The sequence below is a fragment of the Ptychodera flava genome, chromosome 4 (assembly GCF_041260155.1).
Source record: "Ptychodera flava strain L36383 chromosome 4, AS_Pfla_20210202, whole genome shotgun sequence".
Lineage (NCBI taxonomy): Eukaryota > Metazoa > Hemichordata > Enteropneusta > Ptychoderidae > Ptychodera > Ptychodera flava.
The window spans coordinates 12,633,541-12,650,464 of record NC_091931.1 but is presented as its reverse complement, the minus strand read 5'-3'; the positions used below and the strand labels follow the sequence as shown (position 1 = coordinate 12,650,464).

Here is a 16,924-nt window from a genome sequence, read left to right as displayed (position 1 = left end):
TTCTGTTCGAAATGGTCAAATAGTTTACGTCCCTTTATTCAAAGTTTACAGTATTTGCTAGATATGATACATGTCTTTTTTAAATGCACAAAACTATATACATTCATGGAAGATCTGACCCATGTGTTCATGATTAACTTTCCTGAGTTGTGCTTACTTCATTTCCACAGGAAGCGCCATTGATAGACGAGCAAAGCGCCACCAACATACTTTGGTCGTTGAAGTTCTTCCGTACTGTGTAAAATATTTCAGTGCGTGCTCCTCATAGGTTTCATAGGTTATTTAACGATTATACCGCAGCCCCGTACACGGTGAACGGTCCCCTAAAGCTACCCAAGGTGTGCTCTAGTTGAATGAAAACTAGAGCCAACTTTACGTCTGAATACAGTTGTAAGATAAAAGTCGGGGTAGTTTCTCCTATCTTTCTTGGAAAGAATATGTTCGTTTTATCATACCGGTATATTTGAAACATTTGCATCATCTGTTTCTTTGATATTTCATTTCTTTTACAGCGTTCTTCGTTGGTTGGGTTGGAAAGAGCTACTGGAGTGTTTTACAGTGACGGCCAAGGACACCAAGGTGATTCAATGCTAAGTGTTTTTTGAATTCGTATAATCAGTCTGTCGTCAATCAAAATTATTCATAACGCGAAAACCAATGAGCAAAGTTATCTACTGAGGCGTGGAAACAGTGCACACTGTGCGAAGAAACGAGTGTCAATGCTTGAAGCTAGTTTGCAATCGATGCTTGGCGGATGTCACATGGTAAAGAGTTCAAAAGTCATGGCGTCACAGGTGAGACAGTCCGTCCTTCATATGTCTATGTCCATGGAGAGCTTCAAGTTTTATAAAGTAGCATAATTTTGTATGGTCGAGTCTGTATTGAACTGGTAGCCAGTGAAGGTGTGGAATGACTGGGTGTGCAGTCTGATTTTAGGGGAGTGTGAATCAATTCTAGCTGCCGTATCTGAGCACCCTAAAGAAAACAGTATAACAGTAAGGCAAGGCCGTTGATCACTAAGGATGACACAACATCTTGGCTTCCACATTGGCTTCCACACGATAGACAGTTATCTCTCGTTGTCATCTTCGGCCTTTATTACATTTGTGTACATCATCTTTCCTGCGGGTTGGACGGAAAACAACTTTCTTTGCAGTCACGTGTACTTTGGTTTCTACCGCTGCGGAGCTCCCGGCATCCGACCACTTGTCGTACGGTTACTCGTCACGTGACTCAGCGCCATGATCCTCATCATCAAGAATATTCAATGTCACTATCTTCTCGTTTACTGTCATCTGTAGGTCAATTTCGTCGTCTTCTACAAACAGGAGAGACAAAACGATCATTGAAAAGAACACTGTACGGTTCAAAGCTTTCGGATTGCAATGCCTGGAAGGACATATGAAAGATATTTCAATGAAGACGGTAGTTTCTAAAGATAAATAATGCTAATCACGTGATGATAAATTCTCCAAGACTGAGTAAGTACTTAAAAATTTCTTAATCACGCAGTCTTTCAGTATATGCAACTTTGAACCTCTCAACTGTCCGGTTAATCTGTGAAGTAACTTCATTTTATTTCGACTGTATAGAGAATGAAGTTCACTGACATCTGTCGCAAGTCGTTCGAACTGGGTCAATCGGTTATCTCAAATATCTGTTCAGTCCAAGCACGATAGTTTATTGCTTTGATCAACATTTAATTTCTGCGTTAGAAATTTTGCAAAAAATGCCAGTCATGAATGGCTTTCTCGGTAGTAAACCTAAGCTTACCAGCATCCCTGGCTGTCTGATTCATAATCGGGAATGGCGTGTACCCTTCACCGTGTATCCGAAGGACGGCGGGCTGAACGTGACCACTTGCGTTCATCACAACTATGACCTCTCCATTGCACATGAGCTGAACTTTGGATTTCTGGTGAAAAAAACGGGGTGAACTTACATGTCATAACAAAGATCATAGCACCATTTCACTTAACATTAGCTTTTCTGAGTTCAAAACGCTGAGTCCCGAGTAAACCACCATCGATCTCATGGTCAAGTTCTGATAACAAGATGACAGAGAGAGAGAGAGAGAGAGAGAGAGAGAGAGAGAGAGAGAGAGAGAGAGAGAGAGAGAGAGAGAGCCTAGAACTCTCAAATTTTTACAATTCTTTTCTGATATACCACTTGTTGGAGCTCATTTAAAGCTCTTGGAGTAAGACAAGTTTTCACCGTCTCAGTTTTTTTAAAATCGAAAATTTTAGCCCTCATGCAGTTAACACAGGAGATGGCAGCCGTTTTTGATTGCTGATATCGGTAAATGTTAGGAAATCATTGTTTCTCTAGTACCAAACTTTGCGATGTTTTCCCTGATTTTTATTGTCCATTGGGTTAGAGAATGCTTGAAAAGTTTCACCGAGGAAAGTTTGAGCAAATTTGGAAGTCTTTCACTTCGAGGCGAAAGCTTCCTTTCTTAACAGGTCGTTGACTTTCGACAATATCTATTTCTACCAAATGTGACATGCAGATGGTGATCCGAGCGCCACTGAAAAACACTGGACCCAGTCTTTGTTATGAAATCATCATTGTTTTCCACTGGTCTTTGTAATGCAACTGGATCATGTGGACCTAATCTCCTTCAGAGATGCTGGTGATCTTGGTGTTGATAAAGAAAGCGAAACTCAGCCTGGAATTGACAGAGAGTGGTATACGAAGCCTGGAATTGACAGAGAGTGGTATACGAAGCAAGATGGACAGACAGGCAGAAAAGCAGACAGATGCCGTAAATATAAAACGGAGGAGAACAGGTGACCTTAGAAGTTTTAGGGCCAACGTGATCTGATAAATTGCCTGTATTCTTCAATGTATTCTATTTCTTACTTTTTCAAGCGTAAAGCTCCCTAGCCGGCTGCCATCTTGGCTATTCCATAGTGTTAGTTTCCGTTCACGGTCTGAAAATGCCAGCGCTCTGGTGGCGTTGGGCGACACCTCAAACTGACTGACAAATTCGTAATGACCATCAAGGCAGGACAGTAGAGCTCCTGAGAAAGACAAAATAAGAAATCTGATGACGCATTGAAGCGAACTTGAAAAATGACAAAGGTAGCCATAATCAGAGTGACGTTCCGAGCAAATCACATCTTCTCGGACCATCACATATTCGCGTAACATCGACAAGACACTGCAGTCTCTCGTCGGAGTGCCTCTAAATTATTAACCACGTTCTATAGCTGAAAATTTCGGATGTTCTATAAAAGATTGCGCTGTTGGCGTTAATATGTTGTCTTTTCTTAAGACTTTGTGCTACAGGTCATCCGTAATTGGTTATCCGGGATCTAATTTCACCATTTTAGAATCGATGGAGAAGTTTCTTAGTTAAGAAGTTAAGAACCACATAATTGAAAATCATTTTGACACTGCTACTGTAGTGTTTCGACGCGCCTTTCCATAATTATAAAGAGACTATGAATAAGCATCTCTTCGGCGTGTACATATGGAATCGTTCAACGATGGGATTTACGGAAGCAAATTTGATGTTCGCCTGCATGGGGCATCAGAGAATTTGAAAGCTGTATAGAATTACGACAGACGTTCTTGAAATGTAAATTTTTCATCTTTCGTTGAAAATTTGGATAAACGTTTAATATGAGTACAGACCTGAGGCGAAGCTAAGGATACGTGTACTTTTGTCACCATACTGGACGATGAGTTTGTCTTCGCCAACAGCTACTAGATCTAAGACGGATACGTCGTTGTTTCGATGGTGATAGAGTTGTTTACCTGTAAAAAATGATACAACTCTAAGTTTTCCTGGCAGGATGACGAGAGGAAGAGAGAAAGAAATCGCGTTCATCTGTGAGCGGTTCGTCGTTGACGTTTTCGTTGCACTAGTCGACATCATCGACAAGCACCACAACGCATGTTTCGCTTGCAATGGATGTGTCAAGATTTTCATTTTATATATTCGTTACTTTTTAAACAACGTCAGCATTTTAGCCACTACCGTCATAATCGTCGTCGTCATCATCGTCACAGTCACCATCATCATCATTTAAATACCAGCACTACCGTCACTAACATCATAATCATCAACTTTAGCAACAATATCGTCTCTTTTTTTTCACTTTTTGATTTCGGCAATTAATGGAATAGAAAGAGAACATTCTCATTCGGATCGGTCGCTTTCATCGGAAGAGAAAGGCCTTGTATTCGCTACTTGTCTTAGAACGTCTGTAAAATGCTATGACTTTGATGCCTCACGGAACTCTCAACAGTTATAGGCTACCCTTCTGGTCATTGGTAGGTATCGCCGTAATTTTCTTCGAACCACGTACATAAATAAGCAACTCTCACGTGATTGAAGAACCTGTTGAGTTTGAGCAAAGATTTCAAATTACCTGTTTGTAAATTATAGACCAGCAGTCCCCTTTTCTTTGCCTTGCTGAATGTGATAAAGGCCATGTACTTGCCACCGGCTGAAATAGCAGCGTTATCTAGGTTCACCTTTCCACGTTTCTCATCAATTTTCAGTATGTGACTGATTTCTCTGGTTTCCGTGTTCCAGACGTACAGCACACCGTATCGCTTCCTCAGCTGTGACACCAAAACGTCGCCTTTTCCGGCCTCGTTCGTGCGCCAATCAAGTACTTTCTCCTGTGCGTCGTGTCTCAACTCGGCGACCACCTCACCTGTGTGGACGTCGTGTATCTTGATTGACAGCCCGTCTTCTGATAGCGCCACCAGGAGGCGATTGTCACTTATCAAGGCCACTCGAGTCATGTGATTAGGTATCGTGTCTTTGAAGACGATCTCCACCTTGACCTGAGTAACATTCACGACTTTTATCAGATTCCCGACTATTGCAATGACTCTGTTCTCGTCTAACATTTTCCATGTGATCGGTTTTGGAGAAACGACTTTAAGTCTCTGTGTCTGCTTCAACGAACGGATATCCCAAACAGTGACTAAGTTGTGAGACTTTGCTTTGTGTATCGCCATGGTTACCATGGACACACCAGGCAGGCATAAAAGTTGTTTGATCTCCTGTTGCTCGAGAGTCTCCAGTTTTTTGAGATCTTGATGGATCACGTGGGCGTCCATATTTCCCCTTGTGATGTCCCACACGCGGACCAGTTTATCAGGGGATGTACTGACCACACGCTTCATATCCCGGCTTGCGATGCGGTAGATGAAGTACGGATGTTCCAACATGACAGCCTTGGTGTCCTTGTCTAAGTCCCAGATGGCCACTTCGTCAAATCGCGTCACCAGCAGATACCGTCCGTCGGACGTCACCGTAAACGAAGCCGCTGAACCGTGTGCGCCTTGCCCGCCCTCCGCATCGACGATCTTCTTCGCGAGTTTCTCTCCATAATTGTCATAGATCAAAATGTTGGACTTCGTTTGGTTGCAGATGATCAGGTGCTTTTTGGCGGTCAGCGCGATGCCGCCAACGGTGGCGCTGTACCTGGCGTCGTAGCGTTTCTCGAACTCGACTTCGATGGTCAGCGCACTCTCAGGTTTACTCAAACAACGAACTCGTACTTGCTTGCTGTCGAAGTCTCCGGTGAGATAGTAAGCAACGACGTCACCGAAAGCTTCCACTGCAGCCGTCTCTCCACTCTCCAATAGGAAGTCATCTTCCACCTCTTTAACCGTTTGCATGCTCTCTAAATCGAACACTCTCAGTTTTCCTCGCTCGGGCACGAGGAGGAGTCTACCGCCCCCAGTGACGGCAAAGGCCGTTGGATAATCCGACGTCGTTGCCAAGGAGCTCACCATCGTCGCAGTGTCCGTGTTGAACACCTTGATGACACTTCTACCGTCCACCAAAGCCGAAAAGACAAACAATTCGTCGTTCCGACAAAATTTGATTCTTTTGACGCTGTCACCGACCTCCTCGATGTTCTTCACCATCACGCCTTCTTCAATATTCCATAACTTTACGGTCGAATCATAAGAACCTATACAAATTTACAAAAATTTATACAAGACAACAAGATTTCAAATGCCTGAATTTTTTAATTGCAGTGAGCAAAGAAGTAAAGAACTTCATCCTGATACTAAAGAGCATGAACAAGAGACCTTCAAGGAAAAAGAAAAGAAAAGTGAAAAGAAACGTAGATGAAACTGTAGCTCGGTACTGGAAAGAAAGCATCACTAAACGAAGAAATGTTGGAGGAAGAGTAAATAATTTGTTCGGTCACTACGGTTGCATCCCAAGGAAGCTGACGAGCTTGCAGTTTAAACGATGGCTTTTCAGCTAGTAATGTTACCAAAGGTACCAGAAACCCATGTTGTGAATTTTTCGGACGTATCAAAAAACAACTGATTGCTTTTAGCCTCTTCAATATTTGGCTTATGTCAATACTATTAATTATTTCCTCTTGTACAGGTTTACTGTGTTGTGCCTAGATCCAATACGGATGATTCGAAATACAGTTACTCAATATACATGTATATGCTGATTTCAACAAAGAAATTAAACAGCCATCAGCATACAGGCATATCAACCGTCTCTTGTAGATTTAAAAAGCACCAAAATATAGAGAGCCGGGTATAATCTATGCAATGAACTTCACAAGACGTTAAGTTAATATTCACCTGTGATAGCGTATTTGCCGCTCTCCGAAATGTCAAGTCCATAGATGCGATGCATGTGTCCTGCAAGTGAGTGAACTAACATACCGCCGGGTCGTGTGAGAAAGGGCGACATCGGTACCAGGCACGGCCTCGGGGGATTCATCGCTCTTTGGAGAAGATCTTCCAATCCTCCGTGCTGTGATAATGAACAACAACATAGCAATATTGGCAATCACTGATACCGGTATACACACATGTTCATAAAACAACTGCCTCAGGTCTTCCAAGGCTGCGGTGATGCTGTCCCCACAAAAAATTGTGATCCATTTTTGTTATCGCATCGTATTCATTCGTAACTGAATTTCGACTTTGTGATGAAATAATCGATTTATTCATCTATCAGCAATTCTTCAGTTTTTTCAATAAGTTGGTAACCCTTGACGATTGTCTGTCTGTCGAACATGATCGTAACAGTCTATCTCTTTGGCATCAGATTCCATCTCCTACCACAAACTTGTATTGTCATATCATCTACGATTTCAACTCTGTAATTGGAATCTGTATCGTTTTCGAAGCCTTTATTCACTTACCTTGGATATTCGAGCAGCGATCTGAGATGCTAACTGATCCGGGTTCTTGTCCAGTGCATGATGGGATAGCTGTAGCAGCTCGGCCACCGTTGCTATCCGTTCATTCTCCGGGTAGGCGCCACGAGCTCTCTTGAAGTCATCCAACACTCGTCTGCACGGTCAGAAAAGGTAAAAATTTGCATGTGTTGAGGCTCCCAAGTTTCTCTATAGGTGAATCGCTGACCTTTCGCGATGATTTCAGGCACATGGAAATATTATTGTTTGGGATCTTTGTTAAGTAAATGTTTGATGATGTAACTGTTGGCATATGTGCACACTCACTGAGCGTGTATATACAGGAGGGTAGCGTGCACCCAGTACGTATGGTTTTACTCTTTTATCGGCTTTGTTTCGACCGAACTGCGACTTTTTACTGCATACATTGACCGTCGCCTCTGTGCCAAGGTGAATGTCACGGTGCAGAATTAGAGCAAATGTGAAAGGCATTCAAATGTCCACAAAGACACCTAATTATACTGATCTCTGATGACATTCAATTTCACTTTGAGGCCCCCCAAAATAAATTGTGCTGTTCCGATAACATGGTTTTCAAAAATAGGGTAGGTAGGTCGGCAGCGATTTTTTCCCAAAATATTTTTACTTTTAAAGAAGCAATTTTCAGGGGTTCAGGGCGATCAAACACTGGCCACAACATTTCCAGAAAAACGTATCATACATATAAAGGGAATAAAAACATAAAAGACGTCCTCGTAGAAGCAAAATCAAATGCCAGTTAACGAACACGTGATTTTACGCTTTCTTTCTTTCTTTTTTTTTTACTTCCGTGTTTACGTGGATCTAAAAAGTTTAGGATCGACAGACAAAAAATAGGGTAGTTCGGGTTATCGGAACAGCACAAATTTTTTCTTTGGTCTGATGATTATGCGTATTGAATCGCCTACCTGACAGATGTTGCCGTCATTTTGGTCAACAACCAATCAAAGTTGCACAGAATTCCCTTCTCCAGCGTGTCAACTTGGTCGCTTCGAATCAAATGGAAAGGCAGCTCGTTCATTTTCCGTAAATTGTAGTTTCCACCATGGAAGACCAACGGTTGTGCAGCCACGAGACGATCTCTCTCTTCGACTTTGCCGTCCTTCGCTTTGTAAGGTTTCTTGGTACCTAAATGAAGCAAAAAATTAGCACTGGGAGTTGTTTGTCAAAACCTGTACAGAAGTAAACTTCACTACGGTTACAGTTGGCCTGTGACACACTGCGAAACCCACGGAAAATATATGGTCGTGTTTCACACACCAGAAGTGTGGGAAATATGATCTTAAAACTACATACACTTTATAATTCAACGACAAAACACATACAGATATAATTGTCACTGCTTTTACACTTATCGAAATTCGAATTTTAAAACATGGCCTATAAACAAATCGGAATATAAATAAGAAATGTTAAGACAAAACGAAAGAAACAGTGATTCATTTATTAGAATTTCTCACCGTTTGCCCAGGCACCCATGAAGTAGTCCGCCAAATACTTGTGTATCAGAGTTGTCGTGTATCCATCCGCTAAATACCGGTCCTTGGCGGCCTCGGTGAACTGTCTGTGGTACCAGTACAGGACTCTTGCCCCGTCGGCTCCTCTTTCGACAAAGTACGGCGCCAAATCTGTGCGAGTTCGTATCCATAGCAACGGAGGGAGGCGTCGAATCGGCGGGGTCCAATATTGGAATACGTCATTCAGGACGTCATCATCACAGGAAAGTATGTCCTCCAGTTCATTTTCTGTCAAACCACTCTTGGCTGGGTGAAAATGTAATTTATATACGCTATTTAAAAATCTTATTCAATGCAATGGGCAGTGAGAGAAAATGCATTTTATGCAATCAAAGTACTTAATAAACGTGCACTACTTCATTTGGTGCATTTAGATAAAACGTTTGTGTGGCTCATCTCAAGCTCATAAAATCTGCCCGTCTATGGTGTCTTTATGTGATAAATTGGAAGGTATCTGAAATAATGTTGATTTGTAACTGAATGTAAGGCTATGAAATATCGCCCTCTTCAAATACTGGGGAGGGGGATTCCGACAAGCCTCTTTTTACGGCTCGTATGGGGTAAATTGGACGGGGTGAATGATTGGTTTTCATCTTTTGGGTGAACTTTTGAAGACCGGCCGATGCCGTAATCGAAAAATATAAGTGAAAAAGATATCAGTGACAATTACTTTGCCGTACCAGCAGTTATATAAGCCAAGGCACGTCTGACCAACATCTCCCCATGGTTTCGTTCGACTGTCTCAAACAAGGCGGCGATCACTCTTCTGACAGGTGTGCTGTCACCTTTGACCTCGGTATCACCGTGGATGGCCTGGTACACTATGGTCTGAACTGGATCGGTGTATGAAGCCCACTGAACAGCGCCATCGAACGATATTTTCAGGAACAGGGGCAGCGGACACTTTTGGAAAGCACAAACCAGGACTTTCATTTGCTGTGACGTCAACGTCCGATTTTTGATTGACAGCCACTTGCGCAAAATCACGTCGATGTCTTCGTCCTTCATCCGGGGAACCTCCAAGAAGGCATCTTCATCTTTTAGGTTTGCCTGTCAGCGAAGATGTTGTGTGCCAGGATGTCCAATTTATCAGTTATAGAGCAGTTGAGTGTAATGGTCTGTTTGAGTTTGTGTACAGTGTACCCAGTCCCACTGTCTCGCTAACTTGGTAACCGTGAAAATGTTAAATCACAGAGGTTTTGTGAGACCCCATCAATTTGTCACCGAACTCTTAGACTAGCAATTTAACTTGAATCGATTTGTGGTACCCTTGATTTCAAGAAAATTTAAATGGTTGTGAACAGAATAAAATCTTTCTATGTTTTCATTAATTTCGTCCAGAATATGCAATGTTTCAGCCCAGCTTTTGAACAAATGTCTTACCTTTGTTTTTATTTGATGGTACAGAGTGTGGAGAGAGTTCGTAAATACGCCCACAGTGTATTTATAATAATTATATTTTAAGTCTCCTTGGTGTTTGAGCTGACATCTCCTCAGTGGCATGTTGATGGGAGTAGTAATTATGAGAAAGTCTAAATCAACAGTTGTGAGAAAAACGGTTGAAACTAATGCTCACCCGCAGCGTTGGATAACATTCGTACTTGTCGTCCACCAACGTGGACACCACGAGTTTGACATTCTCCGGCAAATGGTTCGGTAACCAGTGCAGCTGATGTGCGCCGTCATCAGGGTCAAATTGGTCCAAAGAATCAAGGTACAACACCAGAGGGCACTCGTGCGACGCATTTCTCATCCGTTCGTCGAATTCTTTGGTTAAGTCTTTTAGTTCCTGGAATGCAAAATTGATGTACATCGGTAAGGAGACTTGGAGACTTCGTTAGCGAAGATTCAAAGCGAAGTTCTGGGTGTTCTGTCTCGACGTGTGTAGAACTGTTTCAGTATTTCAGTTTATTGTGAGCATGTAATGCATGTACTTCAAACGCGACATAATACTGTTCATTTATGCAAAGTACATCAATGAGTATCCAGTCTTAATGATAATGACTCATTATAGGTGCGATTCACATCTGTACTAGAGAGAAGAGTTTGAAAACCTTAGTTAAATATCTCCGAAGCTTTCTTTACGTACAATATATGTAAATCTTCGTTGAGGTCGAAGATTTGCATCATATAATCACGGTCCCTTAACGGATATACAGTGACTTTTATCATTTACTGACGTGAAGTTCTCAAAATCAACGAACTACGATTTTTTTATATGATACATAACCGTACCTCGGAAATAGTTTTACCATCCTCGTACACCTGTGAGATTTGCTTAGAAATACTGAACAGGGTCCTCCTCAACGTCGTGCTGTCAGGTGTCGTCCCGATAAACCTGAGAACCGTCACGGCGTCACCCGACAGCCATTTCCTAGTTAACTTGGCCGCCATGGCGACCAGTGACGTCTTTCCGCACCCGGATGGTCCATATATCACCAGAGGGGCATTGGAATTACCCGTCACATATGTTTTGATTTTCTGAAAGTGAAAAGTCGGATTGATTGTAATGGGCGATTGATCGCAACGTTTTCAACTGTACATCTATATGTGCCATGTGCAGATATATGCGAAACCATATAGACCCCAGATCTGGCAAAAATGAGTCAGACGTTGTGATTTTGACAATAAATATAGGCTGGCTCATCATCACCTTCAGTTTCGGTTACCCAGACTGCACTGGGGCTCTCACTCGTCCATCTCCACACGAATAAGAGCCCCGCAGTGCAATCTGGGTAACCGAGACTACATCACCTTGACACGAAATGTATTAAAGAGTGTACGTTTACGCACACTTTCAGCTGAAAACACAGACTGATTCATGTCTATACGAGCGCGGTTGTTTCAAACATTCAACTTTTTCTGGGCTGACGAAAATACACCAACTTAAGCCTCGATTCTCATTTGTGATCCATAACGAAGAAAAGTATACTTAACTTGCATTTGTGAAAGAGGCTGTTGGAATATCTGCTGATAAATTGCTTCTACGAACAAACTTAAAGTGACCATAAATCAGAAAGTGGTGATTTTTCAGACAAGCGTGGTTTGCCAGGCTTAGAGAATTAAGGGGTCTTCATCTCAGTACCTGGATGTCAAAGTGATAAAACTATCGACTATCGATATCGACTAAAACTAGATTTCAACAGACTTAACGGTGTAAATGTAATTGTATATGTAGCCAGTATCGTAGAACGGCTTAAAAATTCATTGTAAAGACATATATTAGTGACTTTCTAAATTTCTACGGGCCTACAAAAAATCGTACAGAAAGTTGTGGACATCTAGTCAATGTACGGGTTGGACCGATTGTTTGTCGTGAAGGCGGAGACGTACAACTTTGAAAAAAAAGGAAACTGTTTCTGGGAGTCACCTGTAAAGCATTACTCTGTCCGTGGAACATTGCACATTTTGTCTCACAAAACTTGGCGTGCTGCAGAGCCTCCCTGAACACAGGGTCGTCTATCTCTGTCTTCCGTCTTTCCCTGATCGCTTGCTCAACCTTCTCTTCCAGTTTCTGCTGGAAGTCGCTGCAAAATCGTTGGATGTATTCCTTGTGGTCAACCACATTGGACGGATCAAATCCTACAAATATGAAGAACTTGGGTAATGGCACAATGTCGTAAACGATAATAAAATTGTTACGTGAACCATCGTCTTCAGTTTTCTGACAAAAAAAATCGACTAGCCTGTGAGTCAGACTGCTAAGAAGTGTATGTATAGGTGGTGATAGTCTCTGAATCAACACTTCTGGGTGTTGAAAGTCACGATAATTTGACTTATATTGATTTCAAATTTCCACAATAATCATCCTGGAAATCAACTGATGGACTCTAAATAAAGTAGTTGTAACGTCCTTTTTGCAGCATGTCATTGTTTTCTTATTATCATACATATGTATATACATGTATGTATGTATGTATGTATGTATGTATGTATGTATGTATGTATGTATGTGTATGTGTGTGTATGTATGTATGTATGTATGTATGTATGTATGTATGTATGTATGTATGTATGTATGTATGTATGTATGTATGTATGTATGTATGTATGTATGTATGTATGTATGTATGTATGTATGTATGTATGTATGTATGTATGTATAGTGACCCACCATTGGATGTACACTGGACGGTATATGATATGATGTTTTCTGTTGGTAATACGGCAGGAATTCTTTCGTCCTTAAGTTCCTTCAAAAGTTTGTCGACATCATCTTCGGTGTTGCGTTTGATGTCGATGAAGTCTTGCGGTGCCTGGTCTACTGGTTTCAGTACTCGATGGAACCACAGACAAGACTTCTTAGGCTCTCTGACCTTCAAAAGTCCAGCGTCGATTTCTTTAGCGGTGACTGAAGGTTGAGGAAAGGAAATAAGTCAGGTCATGTCGCAGAATACACTTTTCTCCTCCAACACAGTGTGGCTACTGATCAGATTTTTATTACGAGAGAGAGAGAGAGAGAGAGAGAGAGAGAGAGAGAGAGAGAGAGAGAGAGAGTATGAAGAAGACACTCAGACAGTGATGAAAGTTATACCAAACTAGACTTCATCGCAGGAAAAGAGATGAATGTGAATCAGTCGACTGTATATGTATAAAATACCCGAGAGAATAAACTTGTCAACTTTGTTTTTGTCCTTGAGTTTGACTTTAGCCGCTTCTGTAAATGCCGTTTGCAGCTTGTCGTATGTCTCGTTCCACGCAGCTTTAGCAGCCTTCCTGAGGGTGACGTCATTGCTCTTAAAATCTGGATAGGTGGCGCTGATTGGCTGAAGAACGTAAACGGCTGGGATTTGGTTCTCGTCCTTCCTGTACCAGCTGGTGACAAAGTAGGGGTTTTTATTATTGAACACCAATATTTGGTAGAATGATATAGAAAGCGGTAAAAAGCATATCCTTCATTGAATGCATTTACATATGAGGCTGGCCTCGCCTATGTAAATGTCCCTTATTGTTTAACGGTTTAACTGCAATTCTTGTTTACTCGTACATATGAACGTAGCAAAAAAGTCACAAACAGGTATTGCCTTAATATGGCATTGAAACACAGTTTTCGATGAAGCTTCCTTGCAATTCATCATGTAATGATTGGAGGACTCTTATTTTATCAAAGATAGTAACTCACGTTTTAATAAGGTCCTTAGTATCATTGTCCTCTACTCCTTGCAGAATAGCTTCAAACTCACTCACGTCTACGGTTCTCAATAAAGGCCTCTGACCGTATTTGTGCGATAATAACGTCTGAAACATAAAATTGATGAAACCGCGGTTTTTTTTTTACAAATCTGATGATGCAAATAATATATGAATGATGTTAATTTGAAGTTGAATGTTTTGCAGCTGTAGAGAAATTTACATCAGTTAGTTATCGTTATAATCATACGCGCGAATAACTAGAACGATTATTCTCATGTTAATGATTTTTTCGTACTGCGCTTACGGTTAACAGAATCCCCTTTTATTGAACGGCCATGAATTTTAATTAATAGATAATTAAATCGATCAGTTTAAAAGAAATCTGTTAAATCTTTTCCGTTATATAACTTTAATCTGTGAAGTGCGCATTCCGTTTACGAAGACAGCGATACAAATAATCCAAACCAACCACAAAATTTGGTCCCGTTGACAGCCGTTGACACGCTTCGATTTCTCGCAGACAGATCTCGGTAACCATGTGATCATCTGTAGCCTCGTCCCGGATTCCCCATCTCATGTCGACCACTTGAAATTCATATCCTTTGCTCCGACAATACCTCTTCAGGTTCGGGTACACCCGCTCCATCAACGCATCGCGTTCGTGTTTGGTGTCTGTGAAAACGTGACCAACCCTCGTGTGAAGACTTTTTAATTACCATGGTTGCCACAGCTGCATCCCACAAAACCGTATTACAGCATGAAAACTTCGAAAAACAGGTACATACACATTTTTCACCATGAAGTTAAGTGAAGAGAAAACAAATCTAATTTTGTATTTGAATGCTTTACATTCAGAGACGCTTTCATGGGGATTAATTGTACGGGAGGGAAAGTGAATTATTTCAGCGCGGGAAAGTTGAAAAATGCTGGGATCAACAGGTGGTTTCCGTCAGCGCGTATTTTTTCGCGCCACAGCTAAAAACCTGGCTTCTTGAGCCAGGCACTGACTTTTAGTTCTATATCCACACAAGTCATATATACATTGGAATTCAGAAAACATTTGGATAAAACTGTCCTAGCAACTACATATAACATCAGAATGTGCTTTTAGTCAAATGAGCAATTTTTTCCATGATTCACTTTGTAAGGGAGGTCGACGCATACTCAGACATACATTCTTACCTGTAAATGTCGAACTTGTAAATATTCTTATAATCTTCGCATCGGACGGATATTCAATGTCAAAGTGTCCTTTCAGTATTTTTATTTTCCTTGGGTCAGTTTGAGATTTATCGGTAGCCTGGAAGCGGGAAAAATTGAGGAAACTGGTACAATTGTGTGGGAAAATGAGCTTGCAGATGTCACATGTAAATCATTGTCTTGCAGGACCCCGGGGAAGATAAATGTTTACGGTCAGATATTCTTCAGTGGATTTTAACCGTCTTTAAAGTATGATTGAATATAAACTCACAGGACACAAAGAACATGTAGATCTTTTGTGGAGGGACCGTGGATCTGCCCATGAGATTACGCAAAACTGGCACATGCGCACTGACAGAATGCTATTCAAATACAGCATGTCGAGCGGCGACGTGCAGTTGACAACCCTTACAGTGTTTGACAAATATGTTTTCTTTAAATACAAAACGACTACGCACACAGTAGAATGACTGTGCTTAGCGTAAGGTATTGTTAGCTTTGTGCAGATTTGAGGGTCCACGGTTGCACATTCCCCATATCCCCCTTCCTACCCAAGGTGTCGTGATTCTATCTCTTAGACTATAGGCCTACTGTAAATTCAACGCATTAGTCAACCACTGCTGAAAATTACAGGGGCCCTGGTCCAAGATCAGATTATATTGCAAAAGACGAGTCACCTGGGCAGGTAGATTTATCTAATGTGACGGTAATGCCCCGTCACAGAGAAAAAAAAAGACGGCCCGCCTTACGGACCTTGGTAAAATGGACTCTCATGTCACAAACCGATAGCAAGCGCGTCCAATATCATGAGCAGACAATGTTTATATTGCCTCGAAAAGGCCAAATCATTGTAGACAAATAACATGGATATAATGTCCGTTATGTCCATTCATTGCAAGCGGTAGCATGTATAATGCATTTAGTCAATACAACAGTCAACACGGTGGTGAATGAACTTACCTTGACGCTGTCAAATGTGTTCCCACCGTGAACGTTTGCCGAGGAACTCGACCCACAACCCATTTTCAATCACTTCTTCAGCGCGACCCCTTACGCCGACGAAGCTCTAGATGCAAAGTGATTCGTCGTCGATGAATACCTATACCGATGCTTAAACACGATCGCCTTCATGCCTCCGACTTTCTGCCCTGTTATGGCGTCGCCATTGTTGCCTGGGTACGTACAACTGTAATTTACATGACAATGAAGAGGCGAGAAAGGAGATCTCCTGCGTACACAGGTACGCCTCATGCACATGCGTAGCTCAGTTTAAAATTTGTTGTCTGTTTAGTTTGTCTTCAAAATGAAACATTACAAAATCTGCATTTTGAAAGAGGGCACTTTCTGCTGATAAATGCTAAAACAGTAATGTCCAGTAATGTCTCTGTGCGTCTTCGATGGAACTCATAGTGGAACATGCTTGGGGCATGCGAAATCAACCCTGAAACCGAGGATTGCATGAATAAATCTTCACTGTGACTGAGATCATTCAAATGAAATAATGAAGACAGACCGGAGACTCGATCAAATTTAGGGGTCGTTAATCATACCACTTAACGAATGATGATGTTGGTTTATATTCCTTCCTAAATGCGTGGCAGAAACTGGACGAGGTACCTCCAAAGTGATTTTTCGTGTGTCTATGAGTGTACATAATGTCGTTTGTTTGGGTTAATTTTGTTTGCAGTTCATGCTTTTCTATCGAGTTTTCTGAGTTCACCAAGTACGATACATGGAAAGTGCGTCAGTATGAATATTTTGACTCAAGTTACTTTTGTGGTGTAAGTCCGGTAGCTGAGTGACTGACCGGCATCGTTTCATGTTTAAAGTCGTTCAGAAATGGGTTTCGTAGGCCTACGTCGTGTGCTGACTCACTTACTAACTATT

General features: G+C 41.6%; 1 protein-coding gene across 1 annotated transcript; it reads right to left on the bottom strand.

The window, feature by feature from the left end:
* On the bottom strand, positions 1-16,217 carry LOC139130910 (NACHT domain- and WD repeat-containing protein 1-like). Its single transcript, XM_070696716.1, has 19 exons — positions 15,998-16,217; positions 15,020-15,137; positions 14,307-14,509; positions 13,827-13,942; positions 13,305-13,519; positions 12,819-13,055; positions 12,075-12,286; positions 10,940-11,185; positions 10,281-10,493; positions 9,385-9,754; positions 8,648-8,950; positions 8,096-8,315; positions 7,155-7,305; positions 6,586-6,760; positions 4,380-5,945; positions 3,640-3,762; positions 2,863-3,023; positions 1,774-1,915; positions 1-1,318 (listed from the first exon to the last, which is right to left on the bottom strand). Exons 1-19 carry the CDS (start codon positions 16,058-16,060, stop codon positions 1,218-1,220), a joined length of 4,935 nt encoding a protein of 1,644 aa, XP_070552817.1. The 5' UTR covers positions 16,061-16,217; the 3' UTR covers positions 1-1,217.
* Positions 16,218-16,924: the final 707 nt, after the last annotated feature.